Source organism: Salminus brasiliensis, chromosome 5 (assembly GCF_030463535.1).
Source record: "Salminus brasiliensis chromosome 5, fSalBra1.hap2, whole genome shotgun sequence".
NCBI lineage: Eukaryota > Metazoa > Chordata > Actinopteri > Characiformes > Bryconidae > Salminus > Salminus brasiliensis.
In genome coordinates, this window is record NC_132882.1 from 44,043,800 (window position 1) to 44,067,939 (window position 24,140).

General features: G+C 38.0%; 1 protein-coding gene across 2 annotated transcripts; it reads left to right on the forward strand.

The window, feature by feature from the left end:
- On the forward strand, positions 1-20,445 carry LOC140556543 (cell adhesion molecule CEACAM1-like). 2 transcript variants are annotated; one of them, XM_072680570.1, is made up of 11 exons: positions 1-159; positions 5,088-5,405; positions 7,005-7,283; positions 7,379-7,645; positions 11,408-11,680; positions 11,771-12,025; positions 13,799-13,919; positions 15,770-15,807; positions 17,201-17,223; positions 19,329-19,460; positions 19,983-20,445. In XM_072680570.1, exons 1-11 carry the CDS (start codon positions 111-113, stop codon positions 20,034-20,036), a joined length of 1,809 nt encoding a protein of 602 aa, XP_072536671.1. In that variant the 5' UTR covers positions 1-110; the 3' UTR covers positions 20,037-20,445. The 2 variants fall into 2 exon arrangements, with proteins under 2 accessions (XP_072536671.1, XP_072536672.1); XM_072680571.1 differs by having other exon boundaries at positions 19,329-19,427.
- The last annotated feature ends 3,695 nt before the right edge of the window (positions 20,446-24,140 follow it).

The window sequence follows — 24,140 nt, forward strand, 5'->3', positions numbered from 1 at the left end:
GCGCGCGAGCTGAGAGCGAGCTCAGTGCGGCTCACACCGGGAGATTAACACACCTGACCGCGAGAGGAGGGCGCGCGAGTGGAGGAGCGTGCCGGCGTACCTGAGTCCTGATGGCGGCGCGCGCTCTGTGCTGCGCTCTGACCCTGCTGGTGTTTGGAGGTAGGAGCTCCTCTACAGCCCTGAGAGCCTCAGGCTTAATAAACCATTACAAATAATAATAAACCAGTAATATTGTTTTATATTCATATAGGGGGTTGTTCACGTGACCTGGCATTTTTACTGACACATTAAAAAACATTTATCGTCATTAAAAATTTTATTATTATTATTATTATTATTTTATATCGACATGCTGGTTTTTGTTTTTCATTTTAATGAATAATTAATTTGAAAATCATTCATTTTAATATGAACAGTCTTAAACATGGTTTAGGAATGAAAATAAACACACTAAAATATATCAATAATAATAAATATAGAAATACTGATAAATACCTCCATAGTTTTGAGTAATTAGTACATTTTTAATTACTTTCTTATCCAAGCATTTCTTAAAGTGTCCTCCGGTGTGAAACCATCTCCTGACTTCAGTTCCATGAAAGCCTGATTTAGTTGACTTGCTGAAGACCCCATGTGAAGCCCATGGCATGGTCTTTAGTCTTCTGGTAGTGGTCATTAAGTGGGAAGTCCATTGGTGTCCAGTGGTCAAATTAACTTAGTCCACTGTTCCCTGTTTTTATTATAAATATTTTCTGAAATTAATTACTGCTATTTATTTAGATTTTAAGGTTATATTGTAAAAGCTGATGTGTTAGTTATATAATATGATATATATATATATATATATATATATATATATATATATATATATATATATATTTACCAGCACTTACACACTGCTAAGGCTTCCAGGCCTCCACATGTATGTTAGGCTGAGCCACCATGCAAATTGTTTAGGGCATTATGCAAATGTGTCTTGCTAACTGCTAAAGACAGGTTAGCTGCCAACAGTATGATCATTTACTGACAACACGGCTGGAACGTCTTTCGGGAAGTCCATTGGTGTCCAGTGGTAAGGACACTTATGTTGGACAAATTAACTTAGTCCACTGTTCCCTGTTTTTATTCAGATATTTCCTAAAGTTAATTATTATATATTATATACTATTATATATAATTAATGTATTATACATCTAGATTATTATATATAAGTATATGTTAGTTTTAGTGTAAAATCTGATGTGTTAGTTCTATAATATGATATATATATATATATATATGTCATGCAAAACTGAAGACCTCCAGGCCTCCACATGACCTCCTGTAGTGAACTTGCAGTTCCTAATGATATAATTAGCAATTGAGGAAACGTCTACGTGATCTTTAATGACTTTTTTTATCCAAGCATTTCTTAAAGTGTCCTCCGGTGTGAAACTATCTCCTGACGTTGATTCGGGCAGTTCCATGAAAACCTGATTTAGTTGACTTACTGAAGACCCATGTGAAGCCCATGGCATGTCCAGATGGTGGTCAGTTTGTCTCCGAACTGATCAAATATTTCACTTGCTTAACTTGCTGAAAATGGTATATTTAGTTTTCCTTTAGTGCAACGTCCCCAAAATGACCCATTTTTAAATAAACAAATGTGTGTTAGGCTGGGCCACCATGCAAATGTGTCTTGCCAACTGCTAAAGACAGGTTAGCTGCCAACAGTATGATCATATACTGACAACACGGCTGGAACGTCTTTTGGTAAGTCCATTGGTGTCCAGTGGTAAGGACACTTATGTTGGACAAATTAACTTAGTATAATATGCTATATATATATATATAAAATGTCATGCAAAACTAAAGTTTGGGAGCATGACTGATTCACCAGCACTTCCACAGTCTGCTAAGTCCTCCAGGCCTCCACATGACCTCCTGTAGTGAACTTGCAGTTCCTAATGATATATTTAGCAATTGCGGAAACGTCTACGTTTAACTTACTGAAAATGGTATATTTAGTTTTCCTTTAGTGCAACGTCCCCAAAATGACCCATTTTTAAATAAACAAATGTGTGTTAGGCTGGGCCACCATGCAAATGTGTCTTACCAGTTGCTAAAGACAGATTAGCTGCCAACAGTATGATCATATACTGACAACACGGCTGGAACGTCTTTTGGTAAGTCCATTGGTGTCCAGTGGTAAGGACACTTATGTTGGACAAATTAACTTAGTCCACTGTTCCCTGTTTTTATTCAGATATTTCCTAAAGTTAATTATTATATATTATATACTATTATATATAATTAATATATTATACATCTAGATTATTATATATAAGTATATGTTAGTTTTAGTGTAAAATCTGATGTGTTAGTATATATATATATATATATAATGTCATATAATGGCAAAACTAAAGTGTGGGAGCATGACTGATTCACCAGCACTTCCACACTCTGCTAGGTCTTCCAGGCCTCCACATGACCTCCTGTAGTGAACTTGCAGTTCCTAATGATGTAATTATAAATTGAGGGAACATCTACCTGATCTTATGGCCTTCTCCTGCTTTGTGGGCCTCAGTTGTGCTAAGCCACGGCTGCAGTTTGAGGTCCGAGAAATCAGAGCTTTGACGTTTGCATCATCTGATCTAGCAAGCTAATTAAAGTCTGAGATCTTGGTAAATGTGATATATTTATTTATTTACAGTATCAGTCATGAGGAACGAGGCACTGCTGGAGTTCACCTTACCTTCGTGAACAGAGAATCCTGTGGTTCCTATTTTTTTTTATGACACATTTCTTCGTGTTTGCCAAATCATCCAGTGGAACGTAGGCCCGGGACTTCTCCATGGATCTTCATTTATAGCTCCAAAATGAGGAAAAGATTGTTTCAGCTTTCAGATCTTCTTCCTCTCAATTAGCTGAATGTGAGGGGTGTCCAAACTTTTGCATGACATTGTATTATATAATCGGTCGGTGGTCCAGCCCCTCCTTTACAGTTGGAACCCCTCTGGGTCTCGTTTATACAGCTTTTGGGCTCTTTGAGGTTCTCAAGGTGGTGGTGGTGGTGGTGGGGGGGGGGTACTCTGAACCCAACCTTTACTCTAAACCCAACCCTTACTCTAAACCCAACCCTTTACTCTGAACCCAACCCTTTACTCTAAACCCAACCCTTTACTCTAAACCCAACCTTTACTCTGAACCCAACCCTTTACTCTAAACCCAACCCTTACTCTAAACCCAACCCTTTACTCTGAACCCAACCCTTTACTCTAAACCCAACCCTTTACTCTAAACCCAACCTTTACTCTGAACCCAACCCTTTACTCTAAACCCAACCCTTTACTCTGAACCCAACCCTTTACTCTAAACCCAACCCTTTACTCTAAACCCAACCCTTTACTCTAAACCCAACCCTTTACTCTAAACCCAACCTTTACTCTGAACCCAACCCTTTACTCTAAACCCAACCCTTTACTCTAAACCCAACCCTTTACTCTAAACCCAACCCTTACTCTGAACCCAACCCTTTACTCTGAACCCAACCCTTTACTCCGAACCCAACCCTTTACTCTAAACCCAACCCTTTACTCTAAACCCAACCCTTACTCTGAACCCAACCCTTTACTCTGAACCCAACCCTTTACTCTGAACCCAACCCTTTACTCTAAACCCAACCCTTACTCTGAACCCAACCCAACCTTTACTCTGAACCCAACCCTTTACTCTAAACCCAACCCTTTACTCTGAACCCAACCCAACCTTTACTCTGAACCCAACCCTTTACTCCGAACCCAACCCTTTACTCTAAACCCAACCCTTTACTCTGAACCCAACCCAACCTTTACTCTGAACCCAACCCAACCTTTACTCTGAACCCAACCCTTACTCTAAACCCAACCCTTTACTCTGAACCCAACCCAACCTTTACTCTGAACCCAACCCTTTACTCTAAACCCAACCTTTACTCTGAACCCAACCCTTACTCTAAACCCAACCCTTTACTCTGAACCCAACCCTTTACTCTGAACCCAACCCTTACTCTAAACCCAACCCTTTACTCTGAACCCAACCCAACCTTTACTCTGAACCCAACCCTTTACTCTGAACCCAACCCAACCTTTACTCTGAACCCAACCCTTACTCTAAACCCAACCCTTACTCTAAACCCAACCCTTTACTCTGAACCCAACCCTTTACTCTGAACCCAACCCTTACTCTGAACCCAACCCTTTACTCTGAACCCAACCCTTTACTCTGAACCCAACCCTTTACTCTAAACCCAACCCTTTACTCTGAACCCAACCCTTTACTCTGAACCCAACCCTTTACTCTGAACCCAACCCTTACTCTGAACCCAACCCTTTACTCTAAACCCAACCCTTTACTCTGAACCCAACCCTTTACTCTAAACCCAACCCTTTACTCTAAACCCAACCTTTACTCTGAACCCAACCCTTTACTCTGAACCCAACCCTTTACTCTGAACCCAACCCTTTACTCTGAACCCAACCCTTTACTCTGAACCCAACCCTTACTCTGAACCCAACCCTTTACTCTGAACCCAACCCTTTACTCTGAACCCGTACTTGACCCTGTACTAGAACCTTTTAAAGGCCTAAATACCCTTCATTTGATGTAAACATGGTTCCTTATGGACACAAAAGTGGTTCCTCCTCCTTTGCCATCAGCGGCCAGAGCCTGAAAGGGCACAGTTGGCCGCTCTTTCTCCAGGTGGGTAGATGGCGCTCTCTCCACTTATCAATTTTAAGCGATGCTGGCCGGCAATGCAGCATCGGCAGGAGAAAGCGCCGGATCCCCAGCTTCTCCAGGTTGCTGGCCAGTGTCCGAGTGATGAGCGAAGAGAGCGCCATCTACCCACCCGGAGAAAGAGCTGCCAACTGTGCCCTCTCAGGCTCCGGCCGCTGATGATGCAGTTTGAAAAGAGGCGGTGGAGGCATCAGAAGCATTGCCTGTGCAAGGGGGAGCTACGAAGGGGTGGGTTAACTGTCAGGGGCGAATGGGGAAATATTAGACAAACAAATTAAGATCCAAGAACTAGTTTTCACCTAATTAACATATTCATTTTCTTCACACAGGTGTGTGTTCAGGCCAGGAGCTGCAGTTACCCAGCAGAGTGAATGGAGCGACCCGGGAGAACGTGGTGTTTAAGCCGAGCAGACTTCCCTCTGGTTCATATGATGGGTTCACCTGGAATTTTAAAACTTTTACAATTATTAGTGGAATTGGTAGCTCAAGTTTACCAACGGCTCCATACAGAGACCGAATCAGTCTGAACATGAGCACTCTGGCTCTGGAGCTCAGGAATCTGACAGAGAACGACTCTGGAGTGTACACTCTGAGCATTACCAGAACTGCAGTCACCTACACAGCAGAAACTACACTGGAGGTGTTCGGTGAGTAAGCAGACGAGTATGTAACAGATCTTTAATCCATTACTGCTCTGATCTGAACTGTACTCTACTGTACTGATCAGTCAGATGGTAATCCTACAGTCCATCCTTCTTCTCCAAACAACTGTAACCAACCAGTCGGTGGTCCTCCTCCTCTACAGCTGCTCTCATTTATACAGCTTGTGGGTTCTTGTTACAGTGGAGGTTCTCAGGGGGAAGTGGAGCACCACTCTGCTGCTGCTCTTGTTGGTTTGCTGCTGGTTGATCCAGCAGAAGTTCTCCCGCCAGCGTGGTCCAGAGTAGTCTTCTGAAGGTTCTTTAGAACCTTTGCTTCCTAGAACATATGTTAGGACGAGAGGAGCTCCAATCATAGAGCACACATTAAGCAGATGGGCTTTCTCCAGAGTCTTCTTGGCCTTCCAAACCTCAGCTTGACCTCTTCCATTACTCTTAACGAACATATTTGAATTATCAAAGCCTTTGCGATCTTCTCTTAATAGTCTTCTCCTGCTCTTTAGGCATCAGGAGACCTTACAGTGATCAGCATATGACTAATGGGCTAAATGTCATGCCATTGTCCACCTCACTGAGTCCAGTAGACCATCTACTATCATTTTGCAATTTTTTAGGATTCATGATCGGCAACTGAAAGAGCCTGGTCCAGTCATATAGGTAGATGTGGAATGTCTGGAGTTTAGTGTCTACAAAAAGCAAATGTACCAATGTTCACATAGAACTTCCAGGCTGTAATTTTAAATATGCGGCAGGAGTGTATTTCCAAACATGGTTTTAGTGGCGTGAGCAAAACAAATGGCAAGAAAATAGACAATCGTCTGGAGTAACAACGTCTCAAACATCAGTCAAAACTCTAGAACCATAGATATTTACGTTCTCATGTAAATAAAATCCACACTGCAGGCTCTAAACTCTTTTACTTACCTTCTGAGCACAGCACAGCAGTAAAAACAAAGGATCGGAACTGGATCAGGCTTAAAATCCTCTGGATCTGCCTGGAATTTCCTTGTATTTCCCCATTTTGCATTAGAACCTTTTCTGTGAAACTGGTTGACAGTCTTGCAAACAATCAATCATTATGTTCGTTGGTACACTATATGTCCAAATGTTTGTGGACACCCCTAAGATGCACCCATTGCTGGCAGATGAGCGAATGCAGATGAGCGAATGCAGATCCACAGCTTGGAGAAGTACTGCTTATAGATAGAATAGGACTCTCTGGAGCAAATACACATGTGGGCTAGAGGAGTATAAAGCCCCCCAGCATTGAGGAGCTGTGGAGCAGTGGAATAGCTGCGTTCTCTGTAATGATGGATGCTGGTGGAGCTCCATCCAATACTTTTGGGATGAGTTGGGGAGTTGGGGATGACGAGGTAGGCTGGTGATCATCCTCCAACATCCTGACCTCACTAACATTAGCTCTTGTCGCTGAATGCAATCAAATCTATCCAGCAGTACTTCTCCGAAATCAATATGGTCAGTAGAGATACCCTTGATTTCACAATAAGCAGGTGTCCGAATACTTTTGTCCGTAGTTTAGGTTTGCTTAGTGGGTTCCTGACTTCTGTATTCTTGTTCAACCTCCAGAGCCAGTCTCCAACGTTACCATCACATCGAGTCCGACAGATCTTATCGAGTTCAACAGCACTGTCCGACTCGTTTGCTCCGCCTCAGGCTCCTCCCTCTCGTTCTTATGGTTGAATGGCAGCTCTGAGGTTACCCCAGGAGATCGGGTTCTGCTGACCAACGGGAACAGCACTCTGATCGTTTTCAATGTGAGCAGGCATGAGGGAGGGCCGTACACATGCGAAGCATCCAACGCCATCAGCACACACATGAGCGAACCGCTGACCCTCACCATTAACTGTGAGTTCCTTCTTGTGGTTTGAGGCTCTGCTGTTTCCAACCATGGACATATCAGTGGCTCTAAAGCTGACTGAACATGGACTGTTCCCTTGCAGATGGTCCAGACAGTGCTTTTGTTAAAGCGGCCCCTTCGGAACCCATCTACAGCTCTGGGTCCGAGCTCACGCTGACCTGCTCAGCCGAGTCCAGCCCTGCCGCTGAGTATCAGTGGGCTGTGGATGGATCGGAGCTGAGTGACGTGGGGCAAAAGCTCGTACTTCCCAACATTCAGAGCAATGACAGTGGCAGCTACACCTGCATAGCCCACAACACCAAGACCCTGAGATACTCCACATCTGAGCCCCTCAACATCACTGTACTGGGTGAGTTATAGATGGACCCCTGAGTAGATCAGCTCCAGAGCAGAACAGGGCTGAGCTTTGTCAGCTGTGGCTAGCTGTATCAGCAGTCACATCTACACCAATGTCCAAATGTTTGTGGACAGACCTTCTAATGAATGCATTCTGCGTCCTTTGGGGATGCGTTGGGGATGATGAGGTGGGGTGACCTCCGCGTTGTCGCTGAATGCAATCAGATGCATTAGATCCTCACAGCAAATGCTCCTCCAAAATCTACTAGAAAGCCTTCTTCCCATATAGTGACAGTAGAGTGAACAGAGACCCCAACAAGCTAAATTTCAATAGCCTTGACTCTAGGAGAAACAATGAGTAAACAGATGTCCCAATACTTTTGTCATATAGTGTGTAGTGTGTATATGAGGGTCATAGAGAGTAGGTGGCTACTCAAAACATAGTCTGATCAGCAAATCGGATGGTAGGAATTAAAGACATTGGATTGTGAAGTATTTTACTTCTTGGTGTCCGTTGAGGGGAATTGGTGAGGTCAAGTGGACGAGGTCTTCTAAAAAAGAAGAGAAGTGGACAACGGCTTTAGTTGTAAACTTCTAAATGTAATAATATTTACTCACCAGAGCTCATTTAGCATTAGACACAAGTGGGCAGATACTCTTATTAGGTGTGTATAAGATACACTGTTGAAAAATGACAGTAAACATGGTTCCATATGGAGTCCTTTGCCATCAGCAGCCGCAGCCTGAGAGGGCACAGCTGGCCGCGCTCTCCGGGTGGGTTGTTGTGTTTATAGAGGAATTAAATTGTTGAATTGTGCTTGAAAACCTGCAGTCAATTCAAATAGTATTTGCATACTAGTTTACATATACTTTCACTGAAAGGCATAACTGGCTTTCGAGGCACACACAAGGCCAAATACTGGAATCACTGGGGAAGACATAACTACACTGGTTTGATAGTTTGGCTTTTGTGTTCACCAGATATGAGTGATTCTTCAGCCATGATCTCTTTTTTTACCATTTCATTATATTTCAGTATTTATACAAATAATAATAACTAGCAAAAATAATAACTTGATTTTGACAACACAATTTCTACATGCTGTGCTGATATTATCGTATATTACATTAGATTATTTGCCAAGTTGCAGAATGCAGAAATCCAGGTAATTCAAAAAGCTTCATTTACTTTTTATATCCTTTACTTTCACAGTATTCTCTAGAGCTCTACCGATGAATCTGCTGAAGATTAGTTTGCAGGAAGCAATAATGCAAAATTGCTCCAAAATATGCAAATGTTAGATAGATATGAACATATTTATGTTGTTATAAAACCACATATTGTGTTATTTTAATAAATTGACCACTTTTTATCTTTTTATTGGAGTAAAGAAGTTTCAAAGTCTCAGTTTTGAATGAGGCCAAAGTAATAGTAGTAAGTCCCACTTCAATTTCATGTCTTCTATTGTGACATTTAATATTTCTGCACCATTTAAATCTACAACATGAATTCAAAATGCTTTGACCTTAATTAGATTTGCTTATTGTTATTTTTTATATTAATATAAAAAATGACCAATGTTGTAAGACTTTATCATAGTTCAATAACTATATATCTTCCTTTTCTTACAGACCATCTAAGTTGTTATGAAACCAAACATTGTGTTATTTGAATAAATTGATCATTTTTTTTTATCTTTCTATTGGAGTGGAGAAGGCTCAGTTTTGAATGAGGCCAAAATAAAAGTAGTCTATATATTATAATTGATAAATATATAGAAATGTACATGATTTATGGTCATGTCATAAATTATCCTACTCTATTTAATTTAAAACATTAACAACCTCACCAAACATTTAACTTTAATTTAATATCTTCTGTTGTGACATTTAATATTTCTGCACTATTTAAACTACAAATGTTTTATTCTTATTCTTTAATAAATTGATCACTTTTTATCTTTTTTTTGGAGTAAAGAAGTTTCAAAGTCTCGGCTTTGGATGAGGCCAAAGTAATAGTAGAAAGTCCATATATTATATTTGATAAATATATACAATTATAATGAATTATTACAAAAATAAGTAATTATATAAACAATATTTAATACCTTAGCTTTATTTTATAATGAAGTATTTTTAACAAAACCTTTTTATCAACATGGGGACATAAAAGTTCCCCTTATTATTAAAGAAGCACTAATATTCAGCTTGCAAAACGGCGTGAGCGTCTTTGCTAACTGCAAAAATATTAAAAGCGGATGCTTACTCTTTGAGGTATGACTGTCCACTTCAGAAAATATGACATCAGGAAGTGAAAAGGACGCCACACCAACTCAGCTTTAACTGTCCAGGGTTGCAGTGGCTTCTTTGAGCAACATATTTAGGACTTCCTCTTAACCAATCATGTCCTAAATCTGTTATGTTCACCTTGTATAGAAAAACCTCTCCTTCTGGTGTTACTTTGAGAGTGAGGCCTTCTTCAGCAGTCTGAGGCTCATGAGCACAAAGCTTTAATAAATCAACAAAATATTTTCATTTTTAAAGGAAGTTTCACCACAATAATAATACTGAGTTTTCTACTTTCTTGACTAATTAGAATGTACAGTATATTTCAAAATATGTTGTACATAAGTTGTACATGATTTATGGTCATGCCATAAATGATCCTACTCTATTCCATTTAAAATTTATCATTTAAAACATCACCCCCCCCCAAAAAAATTCCCATATCACCTTTTATGACAATTTAATGTCTTCTATTGTGACATTTAATATTTCTGCACTTTTTAAACCTACACATTTTTTTACAACATGAATTCAAAATGCTTTGACCTTAATTAGATTTACTTTCTGTTATTTTTTCTATAAAAACTGACAAATGTTGTAAGACTTGATCATAGTTCAATAACTATATCTCCTCCGTTTCTTACAGACCAATACAAATATACATATTTTACTTGCTAGTAATCCATCTTATATCTTAAAATTCTTGAAATGGACTAAAAGCTATTTTAGTTTTGTAGGAGGTCCACTTTCATCCAATCACCAGTTAATCTGTTGACTCAGTACATTTCTTTAACATAAAAACCAATGAACCAATCACACGTACATGAATAATAATAATTATATTTCATTCCAGTTGTCATTAGTGTTATTATTTAATATTTCAGTCCACATGTCCTGTAAGCACTTTTACTCCATATTAAAGATGTGATTTAGAAGCTAAAAGGCAAAAAAAAAAAAAAAAAAAAAATTATATATATATATATATATATATATATATATATATATAATAAAAACATTAGGACATAGCATCTTTTGAATTTTGTATAAATACCTTTCACAACTATGTTGGACTACTTACTCTGGATTGTCTGGGACATTTATGTAATTGAATACTTTGGATTTTTTTTGTTTATATTTATATATATATATATAATCTGCATATATATATATATATATATATACATATATATATATAAATATACACACACAGATATTTAAAAAAGTATATATCATATATATGATGTCTTGTCTACATATATATAAAAAAGTATATATTATATATGTGACGTCTTGTCTATATATATATATACATAGACAAGACGTCACATATATAATATATACTTTTTTAAATACCTTTAATTTTCAACTGGATGTAATCTGCCTAATGGAAAAAGGAAATCAGAAATCAAGCTGGCTAATCCTGCCTGGTTTAATGCCAGTCCCGTTACTGTCATCATTCATATGACACACATTTCTATTATTTCTACAGAAAAAATATCTGGAGTGAGACTAATTGGTCCATCAGAACTCATAATAGAAGGCAACTCCACTAATTTAACCTGCCAGGCAAGCGGGATGGTGGTCAGCGCAGAATGGACGAAGGACAGTCAGAAGCTGTCTCCCAGCAGCAGCGTCATATTCTCCCCCAATAACAGATCAGTGACCATCAATCCGGTGCAGCCAAAAGACAGCGGGGAATACCGCTGTACTCTCAGTAACCCTGTGAGCTCCGGGTTTGCCTCGTACACAATGATCGTTAACTGTAAGTACCAAAACACACAACCTGCTTCTGATTCTCGCTGATGAAACATCTCAAACATCTGGATTAATGTTTACTCTTGATGTGTTCCAGATGGACCTGACGGTGTCCACGTCACCGGCCCGAGCGAAGTGGAGGTGGAGGGGAACCTGGTGTTGTCGTGCCGGGCTGATTCTGTACCAGAACCCGTTTATGAATGGCAGTTTAATGGAACGAAGACTGGAGTGACTACAGCCACCTTTTCAGTACAGCAGGTGAACTTCACCTACAGTGGAAATTACACCTGCATCACCTGGAATAACGTCACCAGACGTGAAGCCTCAGGATCCCACATGTTGGCAGTTAAAGGTAGGCCTCCTTCTGCAGGCCAGCACTGACCATTTCACGACCCTGTATCTCTGTTATCAGGTTCATTTGCCTCTGCGTTGAGCTGCTAGGGAGCACTGAGGCCTGAAAATGCCTTGAAAACAGTCATCTGGAAAGAAACATAAAGGAAAACATGCAAAACACAATCCAGAGACAGGTCTACTTAGGTCAAATGAGGACATTAAAGCCGTTGGCAGAAGATCTGAAGTTGGCTGAGGATCTGCTTTGTGTTCATTACAAGCTTTGAACCAGAGGGTTCTTGTTAACGTTAAGATTTGCTTAATACTGTCAGGAAATAAGGTCACTGTGGCCAATGCATGATGTGCCAAACTTTAACTTGTATTTTCTCCGTTTTTTAAGGTGATTAAAAATGGCTAGAAGATATTGTACATTAGATTTAAAATATTGTACGTTTGATTTAAGATATTGTACATTAAATTTAAGACATTGCTTGAAATCTGAAATCTGCACCTATTACAGGAGGGTTTTATTACCCTAGTAATTTGTAAAGGTTCTGAAATGAGTGAGCTATTAAAAAAATACATCAAAAAAGCTGTATCTCCAGCCTTGATGGCATCAAACGTTCATTGGTAATCCATTGGTAATAGCTTTTAAACAACTACGTACAGCATCAGTGTTATAGAGCTATAGAAGGTTATGGATGCTGGAGTTCCAACCTGGTTTGGAGGTTAAACACACTGTGAACCAAAGACTAATCCCTGAACATTCACTTGGATTGACCCTGGGGTGAGAAGTTGAGGTCACAGTGCTGTCTCTGCAGATTCAGTCTTTTCTTTAATACAGAGTATAATACAGTATGTGGCACGTTTCGCTTGGTTCATCTCTAAATCAGATGGTGTGTTTACTTTTCACATCGGCATACTCAGTTCACCTCATCTTCCTGATCAGGTTACCTGGCAACAGCCCTCGATTTCACTAATGAGATCACCTTAAGAAAGGGGCTTAATTGGCAGAGTCTGGCAGGGCTTGTGCAGGGCTACAAGCTTGCTGAAATCACTGTTCTCTGTGTGTTGTAGCAAATAAGAGACTGTGTTTTAACAGAAGCAGCAATACGGTTGCATAAGCTTTTCATCCGGACAACTAGAAGGATCCCTAGAGCATGATGCTACATCCTGGTACGTGAGGTTAATGCCTCACTTTGACTCCACTGGTCATTTTCAGTGATTTATCTGAATATAAATCATTGGTAGGTGTTTCATAGGTGTTTTTTCCTAATCCATGTGGTTCAGATGGAAACTTTAGACAAGTTTGGAGGTTGAGCTTGGAGCTGGGGCTTCTAACTGGCCCCTCAGTTCATGGCGATAGACAGATATCCAGGTTCCTCTCAGTTGAGGATGACAGTTTAGGTCTTCTTCCAGACCGTCCAGAAGTTTTACAACTCCCAATAACTTCTGCACTGAACTCCTTGGACTTTCCCATTGCACCGTGTGTTGGTCAGTCCAATGAGAGCTGTCCAACCAAGCCTTTTAATGTGGGTGCAGAGAAGCTACCAGCTGTATCCAAACATGATCACTAACAGGAAGTTAAGAGGCCTTGGCCTCAGCAAGTTAAAAGACATTTCGGAAGTAATCAAAGTGGGTGTATGGATTTTTAGGAGCCTGAAATCTTTGAAAGCCTGTGATATTGGCATGTCCATAATGCGTGTATGTGACAAGGTCCCAGAATGGCATGGTTGTCCTTCATTCCCTCCTGATTGAATGCATTACATTTTACGGTTTCTCTGTGTTGTTTCAGCAAAGGGGACTCTGAGTGGACAAGGAGGGCCACTGTCTGGTGGAGCTATAGCTGGGATCGTCATTGGGATTTTACTGGGAGTCGCTGGAGTTACGGGCTTGATTGTCTACTTGAAGAAAAGGCAAGTACACCCCACCTTCACTCATTCATAATGGGCTTCATAGAGGTGGGAGCCACAGCACAGCAGGAATTCTCATAATCAGCAAAGAGATTTAGACGTTTACAGAAATTATATGATCTGAAAGTAACTGTGGGGTCCTACACATCCTGGAAAATGTGGAATACTACTGCTAAAATGTCTGGTGGAAAAAACTGTTGAGCCGGATTGTCAATCTGGAAAAGCTGTAAATTTTGGAGACTTCTGGAAAAGTATCTGAAGGATCTGAAAGTAATTCTGGGTTCCCACACATCCTGGAAAATGTGGAAAACTACTGCTAAAATGTCCTGGAAAAATGAGTAAGATGCTGAAAACGTTAAACCGTTGAGCTGGATTGTCATTCTGGAAAACCTGGAAATTTAGATTCTGGAAAATTAGAAAAATGTCCCGGAAAAATTAGTGAGATCTTAAAAATGCTGAAGTATTGAGCTGGATTGTCAGTCTGGAAAACCTGGAAATTTAGAGACTTGAAAATTGTAAAAATGTCCTGAAACAATAAGTGAGATCCTGATAAAGTTGAACCGTTGAGCTGGATTGTCAATCTGGAAAACCTTGAAAATTTAGAGATTTCTGGAAAATTAGGAAAATGTCCTGGAAAAATGAGTGAGATCTTAAAAATGCTGAAATATTGAGCTGGATTGTCAGTCTGAAAAACCTGGAAACTATTTTTCCAGTTCCTGGAAATTAGGAAAATTGCTCAAATGTCCTGGAAATATTGGTGGAAAAGTTCCTAACTATCCCAACTAATTTCCTCTTAGTTGAAGGTGACAGTTTGGGTCTTCTCCCAGACCTTGGCAAAGTTCTACAACCCCCAAGCACGATCTGCACTGAACTCCTTGGACTTTCCCATTGAAGAGCCAATGAGAGGCGTCCAACACTGTGAACACAGAAATATTAGCGAGATAATTCTGGAAAAGCAAAACAATTGATCCACTTAAGGAAGCATGTTAGCTTAGAGGTATGGAAGATCAGTCAGGCTTGGAGAAAATTCAGCACTCAATACCTTCTCAGTCTCATCACACCTCTACAGTAATTGATTCTTCTATTGGTTCCAGTGTTGAAACCCCAGCAGTTGACCAGTAACCCACACTATTAAAACAATAGATGAAGGTAAATGAAGCCTTATAAGAATAAAGAATAGAATTGAGTGGGCTGCCAGTCAGATTCACAGATGTTGACAGCAGCTCCTGTGGTGTGGGCATTAAAGCAGGCCTTCCCATAAGTACACAAATGTTCTGTTGGTGGTTTAGCACAGGGTAAATCATTGACCCTCTCTGGTTAATTATTGACAGCGTCCAGTCCCACAGTTCAAAATATACCTGGCACATCCCTCCAGCGGTCAAAAAGGTCAGGTTTAGTTTCGGCTGTGCCTGTATTTAGACTAATTCTTCAGAGAACCATAAATAAACAGTTTTTCATATGCAAGGAGAACCTCTTGACCTATTTGAACGTTCACATTGAGCTTTGCCTGGTTAAATGGTTCTACCTTATGATGGAAAAAAAAACAACTCCTGTGACTGTAACTGGTTTCTCAAGGGACCAATTAGAAATAGCACAGAAAGAGGGTACTGTTACTGTACCATATCGAACCCTTATAGCTGGGAGTGTTCAGATTGGATTGAAAAAAATGCTGGAGAACTATTTAAAGAACCACCATTAAGAGAACCTTCAGGGAATCACAGGTGGACATTCTGTGACATTAGTTATTATTTATTATTCATTATTAGTTATTATTTATTGGACAATTATTATTATCACTAATCACAGAGATTACTGTAATATTTGGTCTAATTTTGATTGTTTTGACCATCTAGGCCAAAAGCAAGCTCCAAAGGAGACCGGCAGAACGGAGGTATGTGTTCTAGAAAAAGTGATGTTCTTCAACAGTGCAGTGTTCTAGAATAAAACAGTGTTCAATAATGAGGCAGTGTTCTACAACAAAGCAGTGTTCTAGAATGAAATCCTGTTCTAGACTGAAGCAGTGTTCTTCAAATTGGGATACGAAGCACTGTTCTAGAATAAGAAAGTTCCTCAACAATGCAATGTTCTTTAACAAATCAGTGTTCTAGAATGAAGCTGTGTTCTTTAACAAACCAGTGTTCTTTAACAAACCAGTGTTCTTTAACAAACCAGTGTTCTTTAACAAATCAGTGTTCTAGAATGAGGCAGTGTTCTAGAATGAGGCCATGTCTAGAATGAGGCAGTATTCTAGAATAAGGCAGTGTTCTTTAACAAACCAGTGTTCTAGAATGAGGCAGTGTTTCTAGAATGAGGCAGTGTGTCTAGAATGAGGCAGTGTTTCTAGAATGAGGCAGTGTTCTGGAATGAAGCATTGTTCTTTAACAAAGCAGTGTTCTAGAATGAGGCAGTGTTCTTTAACAAACCAGTGTTCTGGAATGAGGCAGTGTTCTGGAATGAGGCAGTGTTTTGGAATGAGGCAGTGTTCTTTAACAAAGCAGTGTTCTGGAATGAGGCAGTGTTCTTTAACAAAGCAGTGTTCTGGAATGAGGCAGTGTTCTTTAACAAAGCAGTGTTCTGGAACGAGGCAGTGTTCTGGAACGAGGCAGTGTTCTGTAACAAACCAGTGTTCTGGAACGAGGCAGTGTTCTGTAACAAACCAGTGTTCTGGAACGAGGCAGTGTTCTGGAACAAAGCAGTGTTCTAGAATGAGGCAGTGTTCTTTAACAAACCAGTGTTCTGGAATGAGGCAGTGTTCTGTAACGAGGCAGTGTTCTGTAACAAGGCAGTGTTCTGTAACGAGGCAGTGTTCTGTAACGAGACAGTGTTCTGGAATGAGACAGTGTTTTGGAACGAGGCAGTGTTCTGGAACGAGGCAGTGTTCTTTAACAAAGCAGTGTTCTGGAATGAGGCAGTGTTCTGTAACAAAGCAGTGTTCTGGAACGAGGCAGTGTTCTGGAATGAGGCAGTGTTCTGGAATGAAGCATTGTTCTTTAACAAACCAGTGTTCTGGAACGAGGCAGTGTTCTAGAATGAAGCCGTGTTCTAGAATGAGGATATTGGTATTAATGAATTACAGTGACAGTAATATAGTATAATAATAATTCATCAGGTAAGCAGGAAGCTAAGCAGTGTATTAATGCTCTGGCTGCACTGTCCTCTCTGAGGCTGGTGATCAGTTACTCCGGTACACTCCAGGCCTCAGGCCGAGAACAGAGAACTGTACTCTTCTATAAAGGAACCCTCGTGTTTGTCTGCTGATTAATTCCTGTGTTTTTTCCTCACAGTCACTCAGAACGGAGGCGAACATGTGAGTCACCATCTCTGCGGACTGTCTCCCTCAGACCTTCCATAACGAGCGTCTGTCTGTCCTTTATGGCTGTGTCATAAACACCCTACAGAGCAGATTGCTGATATCACTAGATTTTACAGTACATGACTGAGAACTTCGCCCTCACGTCCTTAAACACCCTCACACACACACACACACGTACACACACACACACACACACACATAACGACACGGCTGTGTTGCTAAGGACATGGTTCAGTGGGCGTGAGCTATATAAGAAAGTGGTTTTCAGATGGGGGAGGTCTAAGGTCGAAACCTGATGATGATGATGATGATGATAATTATATACTCCCAATTCTTTATCATCTCGTCCCGAAAGACAATGTTATAAATTCCACAATAGCATCACCGTTTGGAATCACTGCTCATGTCATCATGATGTATTATTTTATAATAAGGAATCTCTGAGTAGACCGTAGAGACCTTTGACCTTTGAGACAGTCTGAGAGGGTTCTTTTTAGAAAAGCCTTTAAGTGACCATTCACTTCTGTTAGCAGCTAAAGTTTTAAAACTGAAGAAGTAAAATATCGCCGCTGTCCAACAAACATGTATCTCCAAAACGGTGACTTTACAGGAGAAGACAAAAACATCCTTAACTCTGAACAGAGTCATTTAGAGTGTTTCTATTGGTCCGTTCATCCTGGATACTAAAAACGGACATACATTGGACGTACATGTTTTTCATTGGACAGCAGCGATGTGGACTCCAAACATTGCTGTGACTTGATTGATTAGATCTAATACTAAAACTAGTCTAGAACCGGATGTCCAAGCCAAGAATCAGCACAGAACCCTTATTATCTTTTCTGTTTGTGTACATGTGTGTTCTTGTTGCTGTTGTTGTTGTTTACAAGCTTCAAATAATCTAAGTCTAAAATTCTTCTTTGTAATATTAGAGGAAGTTGTTGAGTGTTCTAGGACTAAGCAGCGTTCTAGAAGGAAGCAGGGTTCTAGAATAAAGCACTAGAATAAAATGAGGCAGTTAAGGTTTTGTATAACAAATTATAAGAACCTAAATAAGTTTTTATTATATATAAACATAACTTAATGTATAACAACCTAAATCTGCATTGTTTAAGTTGAAATTGCATGTATATAGTTATGTATATAACAATGTATCATGTTTGTATTATATATATATATATATATATAAAAACCATATAACATAACAACATAATATAGAATATAACAACATATTATATATTAACATAACTTAATGTATAAGTCATGTATACTTATATGCATTGTTTATGTTAAGAAGATTAAGAAATGTTATGTATATAAATTGATCATATGTATTATATATAAATACCATATGACATAACAACATAATATATAATATAACAACATATTATATATTAACATAACTTAATGTATAAGTCATGTATACTTATCTGCATTGTTTATGTTAAGAAGATTAAGAAATTTTATGTATATAGTTATAACAATTTATCATATGTATTATATATAAATACCATATAACATAACAACATAATATAGAATATAACGACATATTATATATTAACATAAGTTCATGTATAACAACTTATAACAACATTTTATAACAATGTGTAACAGTTTTTTTGTTATATAACAACTTAAAACAACAAGTTGAATTATATATACAAACATAACTTAATATATAACTATTTATATCTTCATTGTTTTATATTTAAATTTTATAACAACTTATTAGACGTTCTATATTCAACAATGTATAACAGCCTGAATCTGACATTTTATTTAACTAGTTAAAACTACTTATATAACATGTCATTTTGTTTATAAACATAATGGCGTAATATAAAACAACTGACATCTGCGTTGTAGTAGTTTAGGTCGCACATTGTATATATTGTATTTATTGATTTTTTTTATGGAAACCAAAGGCATTACTATTTAAGCATGCTATGTTTTTAGATGTTATTTCTGGGCTAAATATATAGACTAATATATATAAAAAACTACTAGTTATTGACCAGTTATATACATATAAGCATTTTAATTACTACCCATTTTTAGTAGCACCAGCCATTTTACTGCATCGCCTCTTTTCCTTCTAGGAGCTAAACTACGCAGAAGTCCAGCATGTCCGCAATAATCAGAGTGTGGTGAACATGGGTGGGCCCAGCACCCAGACACGGCAAGGAACTCCAGCAATGGTGAGAGCTAATCGCGGGGCTGCGCCAAATCAGGTTAGCAGCTCTGTTGGACTTACCTCAACTGTGATTGTTAGACTGAGGCCTTCAAGATCAGTACGTCCATGCTAACGTCTGCTAGCCCTGCTACGGGATTCTAGAAATCTGTTCGCGCAAAGCTAACGGCAATGTGGTTCAAAGCTTGTGTTTTGTGTTGAAGCTTCTAGCCGATCATTAGCATGTTTTTTTAACCTTATTCTGGCACAGAGCCAACACCACTTTTCTCCATTTCTAACACTGGACTGAAATCCTGGTTAGATTAACCACTCATGTTCACAGCCAGTGACATTTCTAATGCTTGATGTACGTGATTGGTTGATTCCTTAGTCAGTTGCTAAGTCATGACTAGGCCGGTAGATAGGCCTTCAGTTCTGCTAGTGAAGTCCTGACCAATGGGAGAGCTGAGTTAGCTGAATCTGCCCAGATACAACTGAGGAAAAGGTTGTCATCATGTCTGATTGGACGTTTTTCTTGGTTCAGCTTTGGCTTTTTTAACGTTTTAAGTTGATCTTGTTACAGGGAATGAAGCCGACACCCCCGACCGAAGTGATGTATTCTGAAGTGAAGAAGTGATGGGCGTTAGCTGAGGAGCGCTGAGACCACGGCGTGATGCAATCAACACAATCCCACCTCTGTGCTAAAGACAGCTTTGAGTTCCAGTGAACTGTGAGTAATGTGGAAGAGTAAATACAACGTGGCATAGAAGAGCTCCAGACTGACATGGACGGACGGACGTGACTGGAGGTTACGTCAACAGTTAATGATACTAAGGGGAGGAAGCCATCGACTGTTTGAAAGCAACCCTCAATGATTGTCCTGAACGTAATGCTGGGGTCACAGATATGCTACAGTTCGGATTCTACATTCAAAAGTTTGGAAATTGCACTCACCGAAAGTTTGCGAAAGTTGTACGCTCACCCTGTACAACTTTCCAAATTTCATTTTTATTAGTAAATTTAAAAAGTGTATAGCAAAACTAAAATTAAAAATTTCTTTTGATTGATTGATTGATTTACAACTAAATTAAAACTAATTAAATTTATATCCATATTAAATTTAGAACTTAAAATTAAACCTAATTAAAAAAACTGTTGTAACATTAATTAATAACAAAGTTTTAATAACATTAAAAACACAAAACAAAACATTATCAATAAGTAATGTTATTAATACGATTTATTTAAATCTGTAGATTTCATTCATACAGTACTAAAAAAGAAATCTTCTAATTTTCTAATAAACTTATTACTTAAACAGAATTAATTTGTAACAAAATTAATATCTAGAATGGTTATAACAGTACTGAAAAATAAAATAATCTAAATTCTAATAAACCTAATATCCGGAATTAATTTGTAACAAATTTAAACAGAAAGTATTTGTTACTAAATTAATACCCAAAATAAAGTTTTAATAACATCACCAGAAAAGAATTTCTGTAATTGAAATTCTAATAAAGTTAATATCCATAACGCTAAATGCTAAACGTTAAATGTGTATTTAGAATGTTAATAAAACTAGCATAAACAAAATAAAAATTATATCATTATTGAAGATAAAATAACCAGAGTGAAGAAAAGTGGTAATAACACTGACATTTTTATAAAATTTCAAAATGCCATGCAAAAATGTATTCTATTATCATAAATAGACTTCAAAGGGGAAAAGTCATACTTTGTAAAATGTGGGCTGTTTAAATCTTCACTGTGAAAAAATGATTAATGTGAAAAAGTGACTCAAACTTTTGAATGGCAGAGTACAGTACATAAGAATGCATTTCTTGTGTATACATGCTAATGCAGGTGTGCTAGGCTTGTAATGGAACTAAGACTGTGCTGTAACCCAGTATTCACGTAGTGCCTTAATTCAGCCGTGCTTTAAAACTCTGTACAGAATAACTAATGCTTTAGAATCGACCTGGGCACATTTACTGCTTAGCTGTTGATACCACAGAAACAACGTGACGTAGGTACATGATTATGATTTATCTTATCTTTTAACTGTATCTACATGAGAAAGTTATACTTGTGTTCTCAGGGAACTAAAAGCTAGATATTAATTTGAAGCAGACTTTTATCAAACTTTATTTTTATAAGCCTGTGCTTCTGGTTCTGTTTTTAATAATTTTTGGAAAATATTTGCATTTGCTATTATTTGTATAATTTATTTTAAAATGCTGCTTTGTATTTTGTGCACTTTAATTGGACTGCAATTCACATATAGAGGAAAAGCCCTCAACAAGCCCACCTCAATCTTGTAAAACATATAGTTTTATATATAAAAATATATATTAAAAATATATAGTTTAGATAATGTTTTTCTCAGAGTGATGTCCTTTACATGACATGACAAGTTACTGAATTAAATAAATATCCATTCTAATAAACAAACCTACCTAAAATAAAGTTACAGTGATTGAGCTATCTTTTACAATGACTTAATAAAATTAAAAGAATTAAATAAATAGATACAGTATTGTTGTACTTTTATTTATATATATATATATATATTTTTACATATCTTACAACAATACTGTACAGGGGGCTTTTCCTCTATATTTACGTTGTAATTGTGTTTGAATGCACTGTACCAGTTTGTGTTGGAAAGGTCTGAATGGTTAAGTCTATTACAGTTTCATTCTTTTGTAATCCAACTTGTTACAATCGCTATGATTTCTGTCATTATTTGAGATCAGATTATACATATGCAAATTATGAAGATATGAAGTCAGTATTTGACTTCTGTGCCGTACTGTTCTGGAATTTTACTGTAATAGCAGTGAGGTGTAATGAATTTTGGTTGAACATTTGGCATAAATAGAGATGATTTAGTAAATAAATAATTTCAGAATGACTTTTGTTTGGTAAATGTTAATTTCCACACTTTGATATTCTACCATTATTAGTAATAGTCTTATATTTTTATAAGAGTGTTTTCCCAATTGCAATTTTCTATAATGTTCAGTAACATCATTCTCAAAAACAAAATAGTGGGTTTATTTGTTACCAGTGTCTTAGATTTCAGTGTCTGGAATCAGCATAGAAATTGGAAAATAAACAAAATATGGTCAACTAGTATTCAGGTTAATTCACACAGTATCTGAAATGAAGCTCTATTAACATTAATATCCAGTATGAAGCTCTAATAGCATTAATATCCAGTATGAAGCTCTAATAGCATTAATATCCAGTATGAAGTTCTAATAGCATTAATATTCAGTATGAAGCTCTAATAACATTAATATCCAGTATGAAGCTCTAATAGCATTAATATCCAGTATGAAGTTCTAATAACATTAATATCCAGTATTAAGCTCTAATAGTATTAATATCCAGTATGAAGCTCTAATAACATTAATATCCAGTATGAGGCTCTAATAACATTAATATCCAGTATGAGGCTCTAATAACATTAATATCCAGTATGAAGCTCTAATAGTATTAATATCCAGTATGAAGTTCTAATAGCATTAATATCCAGTATGAAGTTCTAATAACATTAATATCCAGTATTAAGCTCTAATAGTATTAATATCCAGTATGAAGCTCTAATAACATTAATATCCAGTATGAGGCTCTAATAACATTAATATCCAGTATGAGGCTCTAATAACATTAATATCCAGTATGAAGCTCTAATAGTATTAATATCCAGTATGAAGTTCTAATAGCATTAATATCCAGTATGAAGTTCTAATAACATTAATATCCAGTATTAAGCTCTAATAACATTAATATCCAGTATTAAGCTCTAATAGTATTAATATCCAGTATGAAGCTCTAATAACATTAATATCCAGTATGAGGCTCTAATAACATTAATATCCAGTATGAAGCTCTAAAAACATTAATATCCAGTATGAAGTTCTAATAACATTAATATCCAGTATGAAGCTCTAATAGTATTAATATCCAGTATGAAGTTCTAATAACATTAATATCCAGTATGAAGTTCTAATAACATTAATATCCAGTATGAAGCTCTAATATCATTAATATCCAGTATGAAGTTCTAATATCATTAATATCCAGTATGAAGTTCTAATAACATTAATATCCAGTATGGGTATATATATTAGGTGGGTTCCTGGGTGTGTCAGACCTGAACGTTGTGTACTCTGTTCCAACTTCTGACTTTCTGTTGTTTCAACATTAGCGTTGGTCATAAAACAGGGAAGTTGCCTGAGTAAAGGAAGCACCTCAGCTGCTGTCATGGCGAAATGGGAACCTCACGTTGTGATATCTGTGCTCCATATGTAGCTTATATGATCTCCATAAAAGAACAATGTCCATAGAACTCTGGAGGAGCCACACATGAGGCTGAGGCCATCATGTCCGATGCCAGGGGTCGACTAGAGGGCAATAAAGACCCCCAGCACTGGGCTGTGGTTCTCTGCAGTGATGGAGCTCCATCCAGTTGCTTAGGGATGAGTTCCAGTGGCAGGACTAGTCATCTAACATCAGTCCCTGACCTCGCTGATGCTCTCGATTCGCTGTATACTATCAAATCCTCCTCACAGCAATTTTCCAACATCTACTTTATAGCCTTTCCAGAGGAGTGCACGCTGTTACGGCAGCACAGCGGGACGCACTCTTTACCCACACCTCAGGCTGAGAGTCATTTCTTATGTCAGAAGACGTGTCGCAATCTGGGGATCTCCTGAACGTCCGTTGGTGT